Source organism: Phalacrocorax carbo, chromosome Z (assembly GCF_963921805.1).
Source record: "Phalacrocorax carbo chromosome Z, bPhaCar2.1, whole genome shotgun sequence".
NCBI classification, from domain to species: domain Eukaryota; kingdom Metazoa; phylum Chordata; class Aves; order Suliformes; family Phalacrocoracidae; genus Phalacrocorax; species Phalacrocorax carbo.
The window spans coordinates 11,421,343-11,443,808 of NC_087548.1; the positions used below are offsets into that span (position 1 = coordinate 11,421,343).

Below are 22,466 nucleotides of genomic sequence, written 5' to 3' on the forward strand. Positions count from 1 at the left end.
CAGATAAAGTAGTAGCTTATCTCTTATAAATATTTTTAATATTTTTTTTAATTACAAGTAGTTCTCACTCCAGGTAACGTAACTGACACAAAGTACCTGCACACACACAGCCCCTAGACTTTCACAGAAAGCCCAGGACCAACCACTCTATAAGAAAGGAATCCTACCTCACAGCAAAGTAGGGGATGGGGCACATGGCCAAAATAGCCTAAATGTTGGAGAAGAGTCATTTGGAGTAAATACAATAGAAAGGGATTTCAAAAACCCTTCATATAAAGGATCAAGGAGGTTAAAGCAAAAAACTGGTTCAAAAAGATGTACAAAACTGTTGGAGACCAACAGAAAACTCTGCCAAAAAATGACTTGTATTGAAATCAGAAATCAATGGTATCACACAATTCTGTTGTTAAAAAAAGGAAAAGAAAAGTGGAAATCTGTGTAGAGATCAGCATTTATAAAGAGTTATCATTAGCTCCAGAGACCAGCATAATTCCCATGAAGTCCTGATGGAAGGGGGCCTCCTGCCACAAAGAGTTTTGTTCCAGACGAGTCGTAGCAGTGGGTGTAAACAGCATTTGGGAAGAAATTTATATCAGAAAAATAATTCCTCCAGGTTTCATCATGATTCTGTTAAAGGAAAGTTTAGATTGTTATTGTTGCCAAACAAACCCAAAACCTTGTTTCACAAAAGCAGAAGGTAGCTTCCAGAGCCTAAAAAGGGATCTCTTCTGTTAATATTTCCTGAAGCTTCACACAGATCAACTTGAAGATACAAGTTCTCCTGAAGCTTTTTGTGAGGACATTTGGGCCAAACATTGGAGGGGGGAAGGTGAAAGGTAGGGAAGATATTAAGTTTAATTAGTTTTTAAATTTACATCACAATGATCCAAAAGATAATGGAGTCGAGTTAGACAAAGCCATTAAATGCTTTACAGTACCATACAGGAATTAAGTTCCTGCCATGGCATTACCTCTGGAAGCCACAGTTTCTAAAACTGCACACAATTAAATTAAATCTCTTTTGAGTACCCTGTTAAAGTAGCATGTTTTTGAAGGAAGACAATGTATTTTATGCTTGAGGTTCTGAAAACTGGAAGTTAGATTACATTTGAAAATACAAAGATATAAAATCTAGATCATTTATGAACCAGTGCATAAGAAGTAGTCAGCATGCCTTACTCTCAAGCAATCAACCATTCAGTATTCTTTCATAAAGCTTTTGTAGAAAGCAGCTCTGCGGCACTTCTTGTTTTTCATGATTACAGTTATCGGTTATACGATCACTGTTCTGCTGGGCTGCATTGCATTGCATACAATAGCTCCTGTTACTACAAAAAGAACCAGTTCTCAAGCCCTCCAGCACTCCTGTGTAAAGGGTCGCCTACAGCTACAAGCTACTTACCAGCCAGCCTTTCCCAGTAGTCAACTTCAAAATTTCACTTCCTCCAAATTTCTGCTTCTGTCCATAGCAGGCACGTGGGGGCTTTTCATCCAGGAATCTCTGGGCTCTGATATCGTAAAACAACAGGGAACCTTGCCCTGTTCCCACTGTGATGATGTGCTCGTAGAAACTCACCGATCGAATACCTGTCAAAGAGAGAAAGGACATACCATGCAGTAAGGAAAATGGATGCTGTGGCTCTGCAGGGCTGCTGCCTGATGCCTTATATTTTTTTTAAGAGGAGCTACCTGCTAGTATTCTCCACAAAACATAAGTTTCCCCACTACTATGAAGCACTGCAGATAAATCCATTGATGCTACTGAAACAGCAGCTCCAGTTACACATGCTACTCCCCTTCCCCTCTGAGGCCATCAGCTACACTGATGGAGCATAGTAAGAAGCTTCATTCTCAGCAGGCCCCAGCTCTGCCAGATAAGCAAAAATCATATGCCACAGAGGATGAAGAGCAGCTTTGTTCTGCCTGTCACAAGCCTCTAAAGGAGCACACCATGAGGAAGTACATGCCAGAAGAAAGAACGTCACATTGGTTTCTTCCATGAGCTCACACCCTATCTAGCTACCTGCCAAGCTGCGGTAAGTGATCACATGAGCAAAATTACTGCCCCAGCTGCCACCAAGTGCATTTTGCTGATCAACAGGCTATCTGTAAGCAAGTATAACCATAACAATCACTAGCCACTTTGCTGCTTAGATAGCTTCAAAATTACTAAAAGCCTGAGCTATCTCCCATCACATACTCTCAGGCAAGTTACTCTCTGTAGCTGGCATTTTTAGCACTTCACCCATCAATTAAAACAGTCTTGGAACCCTACAAACTAAGCAACACCATGTTATGCCAGCACGTGTGAAGCTACACCAAGCATCCAGTCCAAACAAAACATTCTAGCACAACTCAGTTACGCCATTACATTGAGTAAAGGAGTATATTTTGCTTCCACAAAAATCTGAATCCAAAGCCTCAAATAAAGATCCCTTGGAAACAGTCTTGGGGAGATTCTAAATGTAGGAATTTGCAATTTGCAAAATGTCCTGTCATCTCATCTTTATTTATTGTGCAAAACATTTGTTCTGTGTAAGCACTCTACCCAAAACATACCTTGTAACGCAGATTAAACCCTGCCACAGCCTTGCTTTTGCTTCCTGCACACGTGATGCCAGGTTATAAACTCTGGAGCTTTTTAAGCCCTCTTTAAAGTACCACTGAATTAACAGCCTAAACATGCATTCAAACAGGAGAGGAAAAGAAGGGAGTTATGACAGCTACATCCACATGCCAACTGCTGTCACCATACCAAGCGGGTAAGAACATCACAAAACTCTTAACATACCAGAATACACCCAGCAGGACACCTGACAGCAGATATTCAAGAGGTCTGGATGCAGCCAGGGAGTTTCCCCTTCCCCTCTGGCACAGTGCTAACTAGAAACAACATCCTCATCCTTCCGCCTCCGTAACCTATGGTTACATCCACAGCCACCAGCACCTGTTACACACACTTAAAATAGGCAAGGCCACATTGTCATGCTCCAGATGTGAGGTGAATCTTGGCTGAAGGCTTAATAGGGAGGAAACCACTGTGCAAGTCTCACACCTGCTGAATTAGATTTACCAGATTTGTGTAAGAATCTCTACTTGAATTCAGAGAACTACAAATGCATCTGAGCAAGTTGGAGACATCTGCCCCCGCACTCCCCACAAGGGCCCGGCTCTGGCAAATACATGCAGAAAGCTTTAAGCCCTCTGCAATCAGCAAGAGCAGTCACTTGGATACAAGGAGAAAGACACGAGAGGGGAACTCCTCTTATTTTCGCTCCAAAAGTGCTCTTGACAAGCAACCCAGCAGAACTTACTTAACAGAAACAGGTGATGGAGTATGATGCATAAGCAGATGGCATATACTTTGCAATTCAATTTATTAATAAAAAGCTACAGAATGCAGAACGACTGTGGATCTTTGTCGTGGTTCAGCCTCAGTCGGCAACTAAACACCACACAGCCGCTCGCTCACTCCCCCCCACCCCTGTGGGATGGGGAAGAGAATCGGAAGAGCAAAAGAACTTGTAGGTTGAGATAAGCACAGTTTAATAATTAGAGTAAATAATAATTATAATAATAATTATTATCATAATTATATCATAATTAACATAATCAATAACAATAATGTTAATATAATAAAATGGAAAAGGAAGGGAAAGGAAAAAAAGGGAAAAAAACCACAGAAACACGAACGATGCAACCGCTCACCACCCGCCAACTGACACTGCCTGTCCCTGACCCGCGATTGCTGCCTCTCTCCCCCAGCCAGCTCCTGCTAGTTAACATACTGGGCATGACGTTACATGATATGGAATATCCCTTTGGCCAGTTTGAATCTGCTCTCTTAGCTGTGTCCCCTCCCCTCCCGGCTTCTTGCGCACCAGGCGGAGCATGGGAGGCTGGAAATGTCCTTGACTAGTACAAGCGCTACCAGCAACAGCCAAAACATCTGTGTGTTATCTCAACCTTTTTTTCCATGCTAAGTTCAAAGCACAGCACTATGCCAGCTAGAGTGAAGAAAATTACCTCTAACCCAGCTAAAACCATGACAATCTTTCTCTAATTAAAAAAATTAACTGAGGAATTTGTGATGTGCCCACTACTAAGAGAATGTTTAGAATAGGCTTTCAAGAACAGCACTTCAAATTGGCTCCTAAGGGGCTGATGTACCTCAGATTAATCATTCCCATCAATCTAAAAGCAAAACCTGTGCCTCGAACTGATCATGGTAAGCTCTCCAACACACCCAGCACTCTGCCACCTGTGGACCTGGACTATTTAGGTCATGTGCTTGTTTCGGTGTTTAGCTGCCGGCTGGGGCTAAACCACAACAGTTAGCAAACTAAGTTTCACTCCTGAGAGCCAGGGAGGCTTTACAAACCTCAGAAGGAAAAGGACAACTCAGTAGCGTATCCTACAGAAGGAGTGGACACCAAGTCTGTGCTGCACAAGCTCCGTCCACCACATTAACATTGCTGCCTTCAGGGTATAAAGTCAAGGGCACACAACATCATGCTGCATGCCAGCTGAGCAGAAAGCAGTTGTTCTTGCAGACCACAAAATGGAGTCCAGGGCCTGCATTTCCCTGTAGAGCTGCTAAGAAAAGCAACACTTACAAGGTGCACTGAAAAGCATCAGCTACCTGCTCATGAAGAGCCAACAGGGTTACACTGGGTGAAAACCAGCCCCAGTTCCAGTCTTATTAAGCGACAACCTTTCTCTGCCCTGCTTTTGAATACAACACTAATTGTCTGAAGTTAATGTGAACTTATCACGTTCAGCAGGTGCTTTTGGAAGCTGAAAGCACATTCAGGTAACACTTCAAAGCACTTAAAAGTCAACCCAGATTTTAGCCCGCAAATCAATTAATAGCCTACTTTTGAGAGGCGCTGCACCGCTCCAAGTCCCAGCGAGATGAATAGAAAGTTGAAACACTTAGTATCTTGGAAATTAATATTACCTAAGTGCCTCCACCACCATGCCAAAGAAAAAAAGAGCTGCCTACTATGCAGAACAGAAAACAGCATTGAACAAAGGCTTTCTCCAGAGATGAACTGGAGATGACCCAGAGACACTACCTACACATAGATCATCCCCTCAGCAGGGACAGTCACATACTCAAGACAGAAGCTTTCAACCACCAGCCACCACTGGGGACCACACTCCAGTGTCTTCGTATTTCCCCTCTACAATACTGAGGGGTCACAGTGTCAGGACCTCCACAGAGCCCTCATGGACAGCAGGTCAGTGCAAGGGCTGTTGCTCATAAGATGTTCACGTGACAACACGAGCTGGTGAAGCACTTTTTCTCATATTACAGAAACTTTTCCTGTATCTGAAAGAAGCAGACCTTGACATTTACCTAGACAGCACTGTTCAAACTCCAGTAACCACATAAACCAAGCTTTCCTGATACTTGCCTACAATTGTTCTCTTTTGATAACTTGCCCAATGAAGAGATGATGCCTAGAGCCAAGCTAAATAAGGACTGCAACTTATTAGTCTGGGATTAATAGAGTTTAAAATGGGCGTCACAATACACTGCCTTCTCATGCTTTAAAATAAGGGTATAGGGAGAAGCTTATGGCACTGTGCACTCTGCAAGTCCTCATGCTTGGCCCTGGTGTAAGGTTCAATTTGACATATCGCATCCACATCAGAAAAGGAAAACTGCACTCAAATCTGCTATTTTTTTTAAGAGAGTGAGTTTTTGCATATTTAAAGCAAATAAATACACATTGAAAATTAAAAGTATCACTCATGGCTTTAAAATTACAAAGCAAGCATTCACTCGCAGAACAGACTCGTAATGATAACGCAGAGCAAACAACATGCTTTTTTCCATTCCCAGAGCAAAATGCAAGAATAGACAGTGTTAACAGCAGTACGAAGACTAGATTTGCTTTGAGATGAAGTAAAAACAGAATAAGACAGTAAAAATTATATAGAAGTAAAATGTACACTTTTAAAAGTTCAGGAATATTTGGATGGTGTACAATTTAGTTGATCATAAAAGCACTAATGTTGTCTATCATTATATTTCAGAGTTGCTTTTAGGTTTGGTTTGTTGGTTGCTCGAGGAATAACATCATAAAAGCAAAACCTACATATACTATTAATGATTTAGCCTACCACATGAAAAACCCTTCCTATTTATTGAAAGCTTATCTTACTGCAGTCTTAATAGCTACTTCTGCAAGCAAACCATTTGAAGCACCCTTTGACAAGTTTCTTACCACTGCCTCGTTCTTTGGAACAGACGGATTTGACGTTGTGAGAAGGCTGCCTGGGATCCAGAAAGGAGACATGCGCCTGTGATCCTACTGCATACACCGACCACTCCTGACCATAAGCCAAACACACATTCTCCCTGCAGTATGGCAACTTTGTGGAAAGTAACTGGAAACAGAAGAAATAAAAATCCACCCATTATGAGAAAAGAGCAAGCTAGCTTACAGAATTTTTCTTTTAACATGTTCAAGGAAGTTGCAGTGAAAAAAAATTAAAGCGCAGTTAAAAAATAAGTTCACCAAAAAGTATTAAGCAAAGAACAATTAACATTTCAGCAAATTGTTTTAATCCTTCTAAGTTGCTGTTTATTTCTTCAGGAGGCATACACAGACATCAGCTCTTAGCTGAAAAAGGTTACCTCACTCACTAGCACAGATAATGTCTGGGTTTGATCTGCAATTACACTTAAGTGCAACTTCCTTTATGAATACTACTAATCAAGTATCCATCATACTCTACTGAACGGTTCACTTCAGCTCACTCATAACTGGCAGAAAGTTAAGAGCACTTCCCACCCTCCAAAACAAGGCGAGTGGGGAGCTTCTCTCCTCAAGTTCTAGTTTTTAGAACATTTCATTTTGCACAAAGCTGTTAAGTATTTTACAAACACTGCTGCTCTGTCTTCAAGCACTTAAAGGAGATGAAGCATAGTGAACAGCCTTAACTGCTAGGTAATTATTGAAATTTACCACCAATGAACAGAAAAGCACCTTTGATAGTGTGTGCTCTGCTTTCCAAAGATGAAAATACCCATCTAGGGACACTGCTCCCAGCTCCTATTAAAACATATTAAAAAAAATAAAAGAGTTAGTTTCTGTATTATAGATATCCTTACAAACTCACACTCTCTACCAGGTAGGCTGCATGCTCCAGATTGAACTCATCCATAACCCTGTACATGCTTAAAGACAAATTTTCATTTTATACTGATCTTGATGAATACAATATAGCACAAAGGTGCCAGCAGAAAGGTGCCAGAAAAATGAGAATTAATAAAACAGTAAATAATCAAAAATAACTTTCAAAAGTAGAGAACTTGTCAGACAATCAAATAGTGAATTATTAGACAGTACAAGCTAGAGTTGGCAGTTCTCTTCAGCAGCTCTCACACTGATTCTGACTCTGAAGCAAACATTTCTTTCCAGGCACTATTCTACTGAAAAAGCTGTTTGAAATCTCCATCACAGAGGAGCAATTAACAGCTATAGTGGAAAATAAAGCCCACAGGAGCACCAAGCACACCCACCTTGTTTCAGACGTTCTCTGTTTTTTGAAAGCAGAAAGATAAGTAACCATTCCGCCATCAGAACAGAACTGCCTGAATGTTAGATGGTCTTCAGCAAAGGGGAAGGAAAGCAACAAGAGCACTCAAGAGTGTGATTTAAGCTGCAAGAGGTGTTTTGGTGTTTTATCTGCTTCTTGTAAACACTCCCCCCTCCCCCTACTTACGGTGCTAGTCTAAAAAACAAACCCTCAGGAAAACTATTCCTTCTGAAAACATGAGGCTTTTTTCTACTGGACTTCTCCATTCCTTTGGGGCAGAAGCCGACCCAGCAGATAAAGATGACCATCTCATATGAGAAGGATACAAAAGGTTAGGGAAAAATACTATGTTGCTTCTCCGGTATTTCTGATTGAATTACTTTTTCATTCTCTAATACATATGGGCAGTTTCAGGACTTCTCGGCTGTCTTGCTTATCTTACTGACCTTGTTCTTATTGTTGAAAGCCAATGCTCGGACTTTGCAGTTGTCAGGATTGGTGTTTTCCTTGGGGATGTCCTTCAGAGCCCTGTGTGTTATGTGGGCATAGACAGGAACTTGAGAGAGATTATGCCTGGCATCGCTTTTCGACAACACATCCTCTGTGACTTCCCAAAGACCCATCGAACCATCCCGGGAACCTGAAAAAAACAGTCCATAAATAAATAGTCCATTACACATATACTTAACTCTCCTTTTTGAAGAAGGGATAAACAACAGGGTCTGAAAGGAAGAAAGGATACTATTAATTTAATCTAACTGAACACGATCTTAATGCATATATATGAATTATTATTAACAAAAACATTATTTTACTGAGCTGTAAAGTTCATAACATTGTGAACTTGTTGACTGCTTTGTCTACATGGTTTCCAAGTGGCTAGACCCCCTCATCTGTTTTCAAACTGATCAGGTTTCATCAAAAACCACAATCCTGCACAACAATCACCATTACAGATTCACATGTAGAATGAACTCAGAGGTGACTGAATACCTATGCGTTCAGCCTGGCTTACCAAGGCTGACATTGACAGTCTGTTAAACTTATACAGAAACCTCCAAGAAAACTCAGTTGGGTTTGTGCCAATTTGGGTTCATCTGATTTCTGCCAGTGTGCTTATGGACACGTACACACACATTTGTGAACTGAACAGAAACAGTATTTCAGACTACAATTTGTATCATTTGTATTGCATCTATTTTTAACATTTCTTTTTCTTAAACCCTTGCAACCTGTTGTTTAAACAATGTAACACAGGAACTGAGGCTGAACAAGCAAGAACTCATATTTTATTTTTCTACTGAATTTGAAGATATTGATTCATATTGAGTTAGACCTGTTGTGACCAAAACTTATTACTTTGGGGGAGTCAGAAAGGCTTCAAGACAAGAAGTGCCTAACAAAATTTACAATGCAGATGTACAGAACCATAAAGATAAGGACACTGCAGAACTACCCAACTCCTGTCTGGAAACCACCTCATGATCCCTGAGGTTCTGCTCAGAAGGCTACTAGTGCCTGAGGGATACATTCGGTGGTGCATGCTCATCATAGGTAGTGTACTTTGTTGTTCTGTATTGGGTACAAAACTCATCCAGACTGGCAGATAGATTGTGGTATTAATATTCCACCAGAAGAAGACCCCCTGATTTTATCTTTAGAAAAAGAAAATAGAAGTGAAAAGAAGGAGCAGGAGAAAATAAGGAGGTGCTGTTTAGCATGTAGTATTGGGCAGAGGTGTTTGAAAACAATAAACCCTATAAAGAAGCGAGAGGAGACAAAGGGTCAGCCTGAAGATTTGGGATTACCCACACACAGTAACAAACTTGCCTCTCCCACACCCACCACTTTTGAAGCAGACAATAGTAGTGAGGAGGAGGGAACGATGAATAGTTTTACTCTGGTCACAGCATGAACTTGGAGTAAAACTCAGAAGGCTCCACAACTCCTAGCCCCATTGTGAGAGGTAATACGGGTAGGAGGTCCAGCTAGAGTAAAAGTACCCTTCTCCACTAATGATTTAGGTGCCTGGAGAGAGGTAGCTAGGGGATACCGGGATGACCCCTCTCAAGTGGCAAAACGATTTGAATTAATAATAAAAAACCAGGACCCTGTTTGGACAGATGTAGATTTGATTTTGGGGGAAATGACAGAAACAGAAAAACTGCACAAACTCATGTGCAGGCCCAAATTATTGGGGGAACCTTACAAGGGAATGTGGACAATTACATTCCCCTGACTGACACACATCAGGACGCCAATGACGGGCATGATTATAGATTATTAAAAAGATACCGAGATTGGATAAAAATGGGATTAGAAAATGCAATTCCAACAGCTGTAAATTGGTCAGCCTTTTGTGCTGTCAAACAGGGGCAGAAAGAGACTCCTACTGAATTTTTGGATCAACTGAGAAATGCCATGTGATAATACACTACCCTAGATCCCCCATCCAATGTGGGACAACTTGATTCTCTATTTTTGGGGCAATTATCTACAGATATAAGAAAGAAGCTAAGAAGTTAAAAGAGCCAGAAATAAGAAGCTTAGAGAAATTGCTTGAGGGGGCATGGAGAGTTTTTAGGAATCGGGAGAATGTGGATAGAGAAAAACTGATGGAAGTGATGGTGCCAGCTACGGTGGCAGCCTTGGAACAGAGAGGAGTGGTAAACAGAGGAGGATTTAAAGGACGAGGAAAGTGAAGGCCCTTTGGAAATAGAGGAGGACCAGGAAAGAATCAGTGTGCATATTGTTGGGAGTTAGGACATTGGAAAAATGAATGCTCAAAGCTCAAGGAGAACCCACAGACCTTGATAGCTGAAATAGAGGTTCGATTGACAGGGACATGGGGCATCTACCCTAGCAGATCCATTGGTTAAAATAAAGCTAGGGAGACAAGAGAGAGAGGTAGAATTCTTAGTAGATACAGGTGCTTCTTTCTCTGTTTTGAATCAAGAACTGATACATACAAGTAAAGATTTTGTGAATGTGATAGAAGCTACTGGCCAACTGGAAACAGCATTCTTTTTGAAGCTGCTCAAATTTAGATTAGGAAAGCGGATTGGAATACACTGATTTATATATTTACCAAAATCACCCACGCCATTATTGGGTCAGGATTTATTGGAACAATTGGAAGCAGAAATAGTCTTTAAACAGGGAACCAAGGAACTAAAAGAGAACCAATTAATTGAAATTTTAATTTTAGCCCTAATGTACCCTGAAAAGTCTGCTGTATCAGTGCCTGAAATTGAAGAAATTATCAATCAGGTATATCTAGGAGTATGGGCTGCAGGAACCCCAGGGAGGGCAAAGAATGCCATTCCCAGAGCAGTAGAAGTTAAAGAAGGGGTAAGCTCAGTACAACAAAAACAATAGCCCTTGCAGTTAGAAAACCGGAAGGGAACAGAAGGACTGATTAATAATTTTTTACAGCATGGGCTATCAACAGAATGTGAATCAGAATATAATACCCCTATATTACCGGTAAAAAAGCTGGATGGAACTTATTGAGTAGTACAAGTTTTAAAAGAAGTGAACAAAATTATTAAGGACCTACACCCTGTGGTAGCTAATCCTTATATCTTACTTACTAAATTATGGGATAATCAAGTATGGTTTACAGTATTAGATTTAAAAGACGCATTCTTCTGTTTGCCTTTAGCCAAAGAAAGTAAAAAATTATTTGCATTTGACTGGGAAAGCCCTACCACTGGTAGGAAAATTCAGCTTACCTGGACAGTGTTACCTCAAGGTTTTAAAAATAGTCCAACAATCCTTGGAGATCCTCCCTCCAGGGAAGGAGTCCTTCTGCAGTATGTGGATGACTTACTAATAGCAACTGAAACAAAACCTGATTGTGTACAATGGACTATCAGTTTGTTGAACTTTTTGGGACTAAATTGGTATCGAGTCTCTCAACAGAAGGCTCAGATGGTGCGGCAACAAGTAACCTACCTTGGATATGAAATACATGGAGGAAAACAGGAACTAGAAACAGAATGAAAAGAAGCCATCTGCAGAACCCCCCTCCCTCAGACAGTAGAAGAACTCAGGATCTTTTGGGGAATGACAGGTTGGTGCCGGTTATGGATTTATAATTATGGAATAAGAGTAAAACCTTTGATGAACTTTTGAAGAACAACCCCACTTGACTGGTCTGGTCCAAAGAAGCTCAAAATGCATTCAAGACACTTAAAAAGGAACTAATGAAGGCCCCAGCCCTGGGCCTGCCTGATGTGACTAAACCTTTCTGGCTGTTTTCCCATGAAAGACAAGGTGTAGCTCTGGGAGTCCTAGCTCAACGGCTAGGACCCTACAGAAAAGCAGTGGCCTATTTTTCTAAAAAGCTTGACAAAGTAAGCAAAGGGTGGCCAGGGTGCCTGCGAGCTGTGGCGGCTGTGGTCTTGAATATTCAGGAGGGTCGGAAATTCACCTTAGGTCAAAAGATCACACTACTGGTTTCACACACAGTATTAGCTGTGTTGGAACAGACAGGGAATCACTGGCTTTCACCATCCCTTTTTCTACAATACCAGGCCATTTTAATTGAATCTGATGATGTTACTATTGAAGTAACCAATGTAATGAATCCAGCTTCTTTCCTCAGTGGAGTGACACACAGGAGGAGGAGAATTCCCCTGTGCGTCCAGCGCTGCAATAAAGAATACCTGCTTAATAGTTGTTCAGACTATTGAGTCCTGATTTTGGCTTTTCATGGCATCGATATTTTAGATTAATAAGAGTAACAGTACTGGATGAAGAAAGCTGAATGTCTTTGGTTTGTAGATCAACACAGGCTTAATCAAAGGCCCTACTCCCATCCCTTCTGGTGTGTGGGCAATTCACTTCCACCTAAGTCAGCTCTGACAGATTTTTCATGTACCTCAATTTATTCTCTACACAATGTGAAAAACACCCCTCCTTCACTCACAGGGAATGCATAAGAAGTATTTCATGTCTTGAAGATGCCAGAATGTGTGTGTATGGGACCTGTGCATGGTGTAAATGGTATGGAATAAGGGGTGAAGAATGTGCTGGTTTTAGCTAAGAAGGGGTTAATTCTCTTCACTGTAGCACCTGTAGCAGTCAGGGACCTTTCCAGCTTCCCATGCTCTGCCACGTGGGCAAGAGGCCAGGAGGGGCCACGACCAGGGCAGCTGACCCTGACTGGCCAAGGGGATGTTCATTCCATACCATGTGATGCCATAACCAGTATATTAACGGGGGCAGTTGGGGACTGGTGGCATTGGGTCTGTAAGTGGCTGCGTCACATGTGGTTTGTTTTGGTGGCTCATTCCCCTTCCCCCCCACCCTAGGTTTCACGCCTCTCATTGTCTTCTTTTCCATTGCATTTTTATTGTTGTTGTTTTATTTTAATTATTAGACTGTTCTTATCTCCATGAGCGTTACCCTTCTGATTCTCTCCCCCCTCCCACCAGTGGGGGAGTGAGTGAGCGGCTGTGTGGGTCTGAGCTGCCGGCTAAACCACAACAGAATATTTTGGCCCCCACCGCAGGGCTCGATGGTTTGAGATAATAACAGCTGCTGATCACAGCACCATGTTCTCGCTTTTGCAGTTCGTGTGAAAGATTGGTGTTGGTTTGTTTAGTCTGCTGTGTTCTGCTGTGACTAGTAATGTTTTACCTAAGAGATTTGTTACGCAAACGTGGGTTTTCAGCTTTATCTGGTATTTGGGGTTTTTGCTTAAACCGTTACTGTACTTTGGATGCCACCTTGTCAAGGCGATTAGCAATTATACCTCCTCCTCGGAGAGACTTTATACGGAGGAAATACTGAATGGTATCTTTGCAACTTTATGATGTCTCTGCCTCTATTACAACAACGTTTTTGTATCTTGAACATCCTTCGGTAGTTAAGATATACTTATTATTAGGTTTTGGGCATGTTGTTTTGGTTTTGACTAAGCAACTCAAGAATATCACCCAGAAATCTGCCCCGAGGCTTGACAGTTACGAGTGGCAGGGCATGTGGGATAGCATGGGCAAATACCTAGGGCAGTGGGCACCCCCAGTGTTTTGGAGCTTCACCCCTGAACAAGTGCAGAATCCTAAAAAACTAACAGAATATTTTGAGAAAGTATGTTGTTACGCTGGGAACTCCAGAGAGACACAGACAATTGCAACATGCTGGGGCCTGGCCCATGCATACCGAGCCCTGCTCAACAGTATTCAGTACCCCCAGGGGGAAGAGAATGTCTCTGGATTGAAATGCAAAGTGACAGGCACTGTGGCCACTCAAACCCCCAGGACGAGTACTGGAGTCGACTCAGAGAATCAACCCACGCCAGTATCAGTCGCCCCCTTACACAAGAAGAAATCTTGGGAGCAGAAGACAACTCATTTAGAACAGGAGGATAAAGAAGCAGGGCCATCACGAGAAGAGGAGGAAGAAACCATAAATGAAATGGAAACCACCCAATCCTGTCCTTGAGTGAGTTGCGAGATATGCAAAAAGATTTCGGCTGTTGTCTAGGGGAGGAAATTGCCACCTGGCTGCTCCGATGCTGGGATAATGGGGCCAGTAGCCTGGAACTAGAGGGAAAAGAAGCCAAACAATTGGGATCCCTTTCTGGGGAAGGGGGCACTGACAAACCGACTGGAAAAGGAACACAAGCCCTCAGCCTCTGGAGGCGACTCCTGTCTGGAGTGAAGGAAAGGTATCCCTTCAAAGAAGATGTTACATATCACCCAGGAAAATGGACAACTATGGAGAAAGGCATCCAGTATCTAAGGGAATTAGCTGTGTTTGAGGCGACTTATGGTGACCTGGACAATCAACGGTCATCCAAAGATACAGATGAAGCCGAGTGCACACGACCCATATGGCAGAAGTTTGTACAGAGCGTGCCATCTTCGCATGCAAACTCATTGGCAGTGATGTCCTGGAGAGAGGACAAGGCACCAACAGTGGTGGAGATGATTGATAAGACTCTGGGATTATGAAGCAAATATCTCTTCCTCACTTGTCTCTGCTGTGGAGAAACTATCCCGAGAGGCCCAGCAATTCAAAGATAGGTCCTACTCCCCACCAGTATGGACCAGTATCTCAGCCATTAGGAGTAAGCATCCCTTTGCTCAAGAGAAAGGATACACACCATGGGCCACCCTATGGTTTTATCTGCGTGACCACGGAGAGGACATGAGGAGGTGGGATGGCAAGCCTACCTCAACCCTAGAGGCACGGGTACATGAGCTGCAAGGGAGAACAACCACTGCGGGGGGTTTCTCCAGAAAAGCTGCTGCTCCAGTTTCCAGTGAGCAAGTCCCCAGACAGAGGAGCAGAAGCACTGAGTTCCTCTCTGATCTTAAAAGACACACTTGTGATTCGTAGTTACAGGAAGTCAGTGATGAACACTATGATCAGGACTCCAGGGGCCCTGCCTCCAGCCAGGTGGAGGAAAGGGAAAACCAGGTTTACTGGACTGTGTGGATCCGATGGCCTGGCACGTCTGACCCACAGGAGTGCAAGGCTTTAGTGGACACTGGTGCACAGTGCACCTTAATGCCATCAAACTGTATAGGGGCAGAACCCATCAGCATTGCTGGAGTGACAGGGGGATCCCAAGAGCTAACTGTATTGGAGGCCGAAGTGAGCCTCACTGGGAATGAGTGGCAAAAGCACCCCATTGTGACTGGCCCAGAGGCTCCGTGCATCCTTGGCATAGACTGCCTCAGGAGAGGGTATTTCAAGGACCCAAAAGGGTACAGGTGGGCTTTTGGTGTAGCTGCCTTGGAGACGAAGGACACTAAACAGCTGTCTACCTTGCCCGGTCTCTTGAAGGACCCTTCTGTTGTGGGGTTGATGAGGGTCAAAGAACAACAGGCGCCAAACGCCACCACAACAGTGCGCCGGTGGCAATATCGCACCAACAGAGACTCCCTCATTCCCATCCATGAGCTCATTCACCAACTGAGGAGCCAAGGAGTCATCAGTAAGACCCACTCACCCTTTAACAGTCCCATATGGCCAGTGCAGAAATCTAATGGAGAGTGGAGGCTAACAGTAGACTATCGTGGCCTGAATGAAGTCACTCCACCGTTGAGTGCTGCTGTGCCAGACGTGCTAGAACTTCAATACGAACTGGAGTCAAAGACAGCCAAGCGGTATGCCACAACTGATATTGCTAATGCATTCTTCTCAATCCCTCTGGCAGCAGAGTGCAGGCCACAGTTTGCTTTCACTTGGAGGGGTGTCCAGTACACCTGGAATCGACTGCTCCAGGGGTGCAAACACAGCCCTACCATTTGCCACGGACTGATTCAGACTGTACTGGAACAGGGAGAAGCTCCAGAACACCTTCAATACATCAATGACATCATCGTGTGGGGCAACACAGCAGAAGAAGTTTTTGAGAAAGGAGAGAAAATAGTCCAAATCCTCCTGAAAGCTGGTTTTGCCATAAAACAAAGTAAGGCCAAGGGACCCGCCACACAAGAGATCCAGTTCTTAAGAATCAAATGGCAAGATGGATGTCATCAGATCCCCATGGATGTGATCAACAAAATAGCAGCCATGTCTCCACCAACTAGCAAAAAGGAAACACAAGCTTTCTTGGGCGTTGTGGGTTTTGGGAGAATGCATATTCCCAATTACAGTCTGATTGTAAGCCCTCTCTGTCAAGTGACCCAGAAAAAGAATGATTTCAAATGGGGCCCTCAGCAACGACAAGCCTTTGAACACATCAAACGAGAAATAGTCCATGCAGTAGCTCTTGGGCCAGTCTGGGCAGGACAAGATGTAAAAAATGTGCTCTACACTGCAGCTGGGGAGAATGGCCCTACCTGGAGCCTCTGGCAGAAAGCACATGGGGAGACCCAAGGTCAACCCCTAGGGTTTTGGAGTTGGGGATACAGAGGGTCCAAAGCCCGCTATACTCCAGCTGAAAAAGAGATATTGGCAGCATATGAAGGGGTTCGACCTGCTTCAGAAGTGGTTGGTTCTGAAGAACTCAGTGTAGCAATTAGACTTGCTAATTGCTTTCAACAAGTGTTGCCTGTGTCTCAGGTCTGGAGATTAGAACCTACATACCACTGTGAGCACCATACAAGGGAGGACACAGCAGTCTCCTACTCACACCTCCACCCTTGAGCAAGCAGAAAACACTGAAAGCAACACAGCTCACATGCTGTGCCTCTCTTCCATTGGGTCCTTATCTTTCACTTGGATATCTGTAATCATCTCTGCTGTTTTCAACCTTAGAAGCAATGTTTTTCTTTATTGCAGATATTTGGGTTGGAGACTTGCAAGGATCGAGTTTTATATTAAACTCAAAATCAAATTCCAGGATTAGTTTTTTGGTTTTGAAAAAAAAAAGACAACAAAACAAAAACCAAACCCAAAACTTGCTAACAATTCAAGTATTTGATTTTTATATGAGTGCGTTATGGTTTTCCATCACCTGCAGTTTGACACCTCCTTGTACAGAATATTATACCCTGTGTCATGGTTTAACTTGGTTAATTTTCTTCACTCTAGCTGGCATAGTGCTGTGCTTTGAACTTAGCATGGAAAAAAAGGTTGAGATAACACACAGATGTTTTGGCTGATGCTGGTACCGCTTGTACTAGTCAAGGACATTTCTAGCTTCCCTTGCTCTGCTGGGTGCACAGCTTCTTAGCTGCTCTCTTGAGCAGATTCAAACTGACCAAAAGGATATTCCATATCATGTAACATCATGCCCAGTATGTTAACTAGCAGGAGCTGGCTGGGGGAGAGAGGCAGCAATCGCGGGTCAGGGACAGGCAGCGTCAGTTGGCGGGTGGTGAGCGGTTGCATCGTTTTGTGTTTCTGTGGTTTTTTTCCCTTTTTTTCCTTTCCCTTCCTTTTCCATTTTATTATATTAACATTATTGTCATTATTGTCATTATTATTATTATTATTATTTTATTGTAATTATTAAACTGTGCTTATCTCAACCCACAAGTTATTTTGCTCTTCCAATTCTCTTCCCCATCCCACAGGGGTGGGGGGGAGTGAGCAAGCGGCTGCGTGGTGTTCAGTTGCCAGCTGAGGCTGAACCACGACACCTCGTCAGCACAGAAAGACAGTAAACTACTAAATTAATTTAGTAGCATATTAGTATTGCTGCCTTTACCTAAGTAATACTTTATGAAGTTACACTATTGTCCAACTAGTTACTAAAACATCAGTAACTGTCCTTTTCTATTACAGCTTCCCATGTTAACTGCCATAGTATATGTATAGTTTATATATATATACACACACACACACACACACAAAAGACCAGAGTTTTCATTAGTCTTCCATAGAATTTCAGGAAACCAATATTACTCTGCTGTATTCCAAAGTTATTAACTGATAACTAACATCCCTCTTGCAATTATTATTCTTGTTTGGAATCCTTCTCTGTAATTCATTGTGTTTAGAGATCCTCTCATGGTAACACCCACTGGAAAGGCAATAATATGCCCTCCAATACTTGAAAAATCAGATCTAGACAAGAGCCCTACAAATAAAATGAAGCACTATACCAAGACCAATGCCCTAATAAAGGTGCTTTCCTAAGACCTATAAAGTGCAGTATATCAGTATAAAATTGTGGAAAGACAAAAAAAAAAAAGAAAAGATTTACCAGAAACAGCCATAGTATCACTGATCCATGCAATTGAAAATATCCAATCCTTATGTCCATCCTAAAAGAAAAAAAAGACAGATTTTTCTGTGCCATTATGCTCTAAAGTAGTCTCAGAGCAGACAACTGTTCCTCACTTTGATTTTTAGTACAAATTCAGGACAGGCCTACATTTAAAACACATAAGATTCCAGTATCAAGCTGAAGTAGTTTGAGTACGTAGCAGTAATTTTAACTTGTTTTTTATTTTGAAGTATATAATTAAGAGAGAGCAAATAGATGACGGAAAAACAGGTCTCTGACCAAGGACAAATTGATCTCAATTCTAAAGACTTACAGCTTCCATTTTGAAAGCAGTGTTCTTTACTTCTGTAAAGCAGCTACATACTTTTAGTTCCTCAAATGCACATCCCTACTATAAAAAGTAAGCAAAACTTTATGTTTACAATATATGACCTACAGATCAATTTTTCAAGCCTGTTATTTCAAGAATCATTTCTTAAGCAGGTGAGAAACCTACTGGGGGAGGGTGGGGGGACAGACCATAATGTTCTAGCTCTGTCTGAAAAGCTGCAAAGTCTTGCAAATGAATAGCAAGTCAGACAAATCTTCACAGTGAGCCTTTCTGCAGCTGGTTACCTGCTACTGCAGAAACTCTGACCTCTATTGTTGTAGTTAACATCTATGTGCAGTCCAGAATCAAAAAGGAGAAATGAGAGAGAAGTGCTTTCAGGACACCACTATACTCACTTCACTTCTTTATAAGACTGGCCATTTTAAAAAGGCCTCATGATGTTTCAGAAATAGTACCAGAGTCTATCAAACTGCAATAAACCACTGGGTTAGAACTGATCTACAAGGCCAAGTTCTGCCTCTGGAATACATACATAAGCTGCATGGAAGAAGGGGAAAATTCAACTTGTATCATATTTTCAATTTCTCAAAAGAACTTTTTTAATAAAACTAGTTTCAGAGGTCATCACCAGAATTAGACTTTAACGTTTAGGATTTTATTACATTTTCAGTGCTTTAGAGTAATCTGAAGTAGACATGAATGAAGGCGAGGAAGAAGAAATTTGATTCAGAACCCGGAGAATCATCTCACATCAGATGTGTACTCATATTTAAGACATTTTGTCAAAAAAAGACAACTTAATTGGGAATGTTTTCAAGCTTTTAGAAATTCACTTTCCACTACTGGACTCCCAGATCTTACCCCTGCTCTGACCTTACGCACTTGAAAGTAGTAATTCTTTTAAGTGACAGAATAAACTTTGCTCAAATAATCCCACTTACATCTCCCACACAGACAGGATCGAGTGTAGGCAGACGATAAATTGCAAGACTGTTGGGGTTGTCTCCACCTGTGGCCAGAAGGGTCCTTGAGGGGTTGAGCTCAATGGCATGAATACCACAACCCTGCTGGTTTACCATGCCGGGTTCACGATCTTTCAGAATAGGAATCTTGGTGATCTGGCCAGTCTGGACATCCACTACAAATAGCTGAGGGGAAAGAAAAAAAACAAACCCAGGAGATGTAAGTCATCATCAAGCAGATAAGAGAAAAACCAATACCCTCCCTATTTTGAATTTACATTATTTTCAAGTTAGAATCCACAAATGTTGCAAGTATGGCTGAAAATGCATAAATTCCTTTTTGAAACAAGTAAAATAACTTAATTACAGTGGGTTTTATTTCAATCATCCCATTTGGTTTTCACAGCAATAGAAAAGAGAAGAGAAATTCTTCATGGGAGGCTTCCCATTTAATAAAACCCTTGAATCTAAAACTCTTTCTTCTTCAGTACCATGACAAAACAATATTGTTTTCTAGTTTCCCTGAACAACAGTGAGAAAGAGACCCACCTCAAAACAGCCAGTAAGGCCCAGGGTGCTTCACACAAGTCTCCTGCTTCTCAGCTAAGATACTTACTGCAAAGTTTTGGCTTTGGCAAACTGACACTTTATAAATTTATATAATTGGAGTTTATTTTCTAGTGATACACAGAGAATAGTAACTATAGTACTGCCAGTGGGAACATCTAAAAAAAAGACATCTAGCTACCTACCTCATCCTGCAAAAACGCTAGAAGTTGGAGCTCTGTGTCACTGTCCCCTCTGCAAAAAACTCAATTATAAAGCCTTACAACTCTTCAAACAGACATTATTATACCCAGAGTTATGTCACTTCAAACATCTACGACCAGAGGACTACAATCTAAACCAGAACAAAAGTTTACATCACCTGCCAAAGTGCACTTCCATTTGGGAGGCTCTTGTGCTGGACCATTTCACTAATGTTGTTCAGAGGGCAGCTGAACTAACAGTCAAATAAGTGTAACAGAGGGGATGTAGGCCTGGGTGGGGGTCATGAGTAAGAAGCAAGGTAATGGAGGATCTGAGGCTGACTTGGCACTACGGCAAGTGATACAGAATCACAGCCTAGGATTATAATTAAATCACAGACACTCCCCCCCCGTAAGTTTATTCCTTCTATAATCAAAGGACGTTGTCTCAAAGCCTCTGGAGGTGAACTGAAGATGGAGAAAACAACAACAATGAAACCTCAATGCAATTTTAAAAATACACACCTCAAGGAAATTGTTCTGAAATCCTTTGTCACACATTTCTAGAAAGACAAAAAAGAAATCTAGAGGTTCTCAGACAGAAGTTATAAATACAAGTTCGTTTTGGTGAACTCTCACAGACTGTATAGCTGTTCTTTAATAAGCGTAAAAAATCCCATGAAAATTTAGCATTATGTCTATTATTCTTGATGTACTGAACTAGCAGAATATTAATGTCAAATGAAAACCTGGTAAAGTATAGTATGTTAAACCCATTCTACTGAGAAAGCAGAAAACTAGTCATCGCTCTGTGTGCTGTCTAGAATTATCCTTCACCTTCAACTCCCAGCTGATCTTCCTCTGTAGGGCAGCAGTCTGTCACAAACAGGTGACTGTTCCTACAGGGCCTAAATCTGCATGTTTTGTTCTTTATTTTGTCTGCAGGTGTGGGGTCAGGCAACAGCCAAAGCGCAGCTGAGTAGGAAGGAGACATTCCTCACTTCTCCGAAGTATGAAGTGTTCCAATGCAGTTCACTGCCTGAGACAGCTGGTAAAAACAAAATACACACAGCAGCCCCTCTGCCCTAACTGCATCCCTGAAAATTAACAACTGCCCTGTAGGATCAAGACCAGTAACTCCCTCTCCTCTCACCCTCCCTTGTCCTTCCACTATGAGTGCATACCCTCCTTTTCCTGCTCAGTGTTTCCTTCCAGCAGCCAGGGCTGATTCCCTCCCCTATCCTCCTTCAACTACTGGAAAAAAAAACCCAAACCCAAATCTACAGTTAAGTACCTAAGATTAAGGCTTGCAGGTGCCATCTGCAGGTCCTAAAGCTGGCACCAGAAGTACTAATTAGGAAAACAGATCCACACTTCAGGAAAATCATGCTTCAGCTGTAAGACATTCACACTTCAAAGAACATCCCAACAGGTATGAGGACTGAAATCAGAAAACCTTCACATTCTCCAGCCTGACACCACTGTCATACATCCATGTTTGATACTAGGTTAATAAAGACTTACTCTAGTGCAAAATTCCTTTAGCTAAACTCTAAACTAATTGGGCTGAAAAGGTAAAGAAGTTGGAAACACACAATGCTGAGGCATCAGACCCTCACACTTCTGAGCTGGATCCTCAACCTCAATATCATTTTCCTGTAAAAAGTTTCCAAACTGAGAGATTCTCAGAAGCAGCAGCTGGACATATTTCTTGCAGTGCTTTCATCAGCTTGTACCCTACTCTAATCCACCATCAGCCCTTGAATTGCTTTGTCATTTCCTCACTTTTCTCATCCAGTTGCACAGTATTACTGTAACCAGAACGGCAACAGCATTTAGGGCAAAAGACTTTACACAGTTAAGGGACTGGTTTTGTACTTTCAGAACTGAAGTTTTAAGCAGTAACTTCTCTCCTTGCTAGGACTCTTCCATCACCTGGGGCAGGACAGAAAGCCAAAAGCTCACACTTGCAAGCTGCACCATTGATTGCCAAGAAATCTTCCCTGTAAATCCACCAGACAGAAGCCAGGTGAAGCCAGTTGTTAGACACTTCTAAAGCCAAAAGGGGATAAATATTAAGAAACAAGAGAAGCACCCAGCTAAGAATGCAGAAAACTTGAATACCATTTTAGGAGTTTTAAAGATACTACAGTAAATAAAGTAAAAAGTATCTGACTGCTTTTAAGTAAGTGCAGCCAAAACCCCAGCATACAATGACAAAAATACAACAA

The 22,466-nt window shown here is 42.1% G+C and overlaps 1 protein-coding gene across 2 annotated transcripts in view; it reads right to left on the bottom strand.

Moving 5' to 3' along the window:
* Positions 1-347: 347 nt before the first annotated feature.
* DCAF12 (DDB1 and CUL4 associated factor 12) overlaps positions 348-22,466 on the bottom strand; it is a 29,674-nt gene continuing 7,555 nt past the window's right edge. Inside the window, exons 1-9 of one of the 2 annotated variants that reach the window (XM_064439252.1) lie at positions 21,073-21,350; positions 20,761-20,798; positions 19,466-19,672; positions 18,170-18,230; positions 8,001-8,194; positions 7,002-7,067; positions 6,237-6,399; positions 1,403-1,587; positions 348-627 (exon numbers count right to left, since the gene is read on the bottom strand). In XM_064439252.1, coding sequence (XP_064295322.1) covers positions 469-627; positions 1,403-1,587; positions 6,237-6,399; positions 7,002-7,067; positions 8,001-8,194; positions 18,170-18,230; positions 19,466-19,672; positions 20,761-20,798; positions 21,073-21,229 — 1,230 coding nt within the window. In that variant the 5' untranslated portion in view covers positions 21,230-21,350 and the 3' untranslated portion in view covers positions 348-468. Of the gene's footprint in view, positions 628-1,402; positions 1,588-6,236; positions 6,400-7,001; positions 7,068-8,000; positions 8,195-18,169; positions 18,231-19,465; positions 19,673-20,760; positions 20,799-21,072; positions 21,351-22,466 lie in introns of those variants that run through there. The other variant, XM_064439251.1, reaches the window with a different exon arrangement.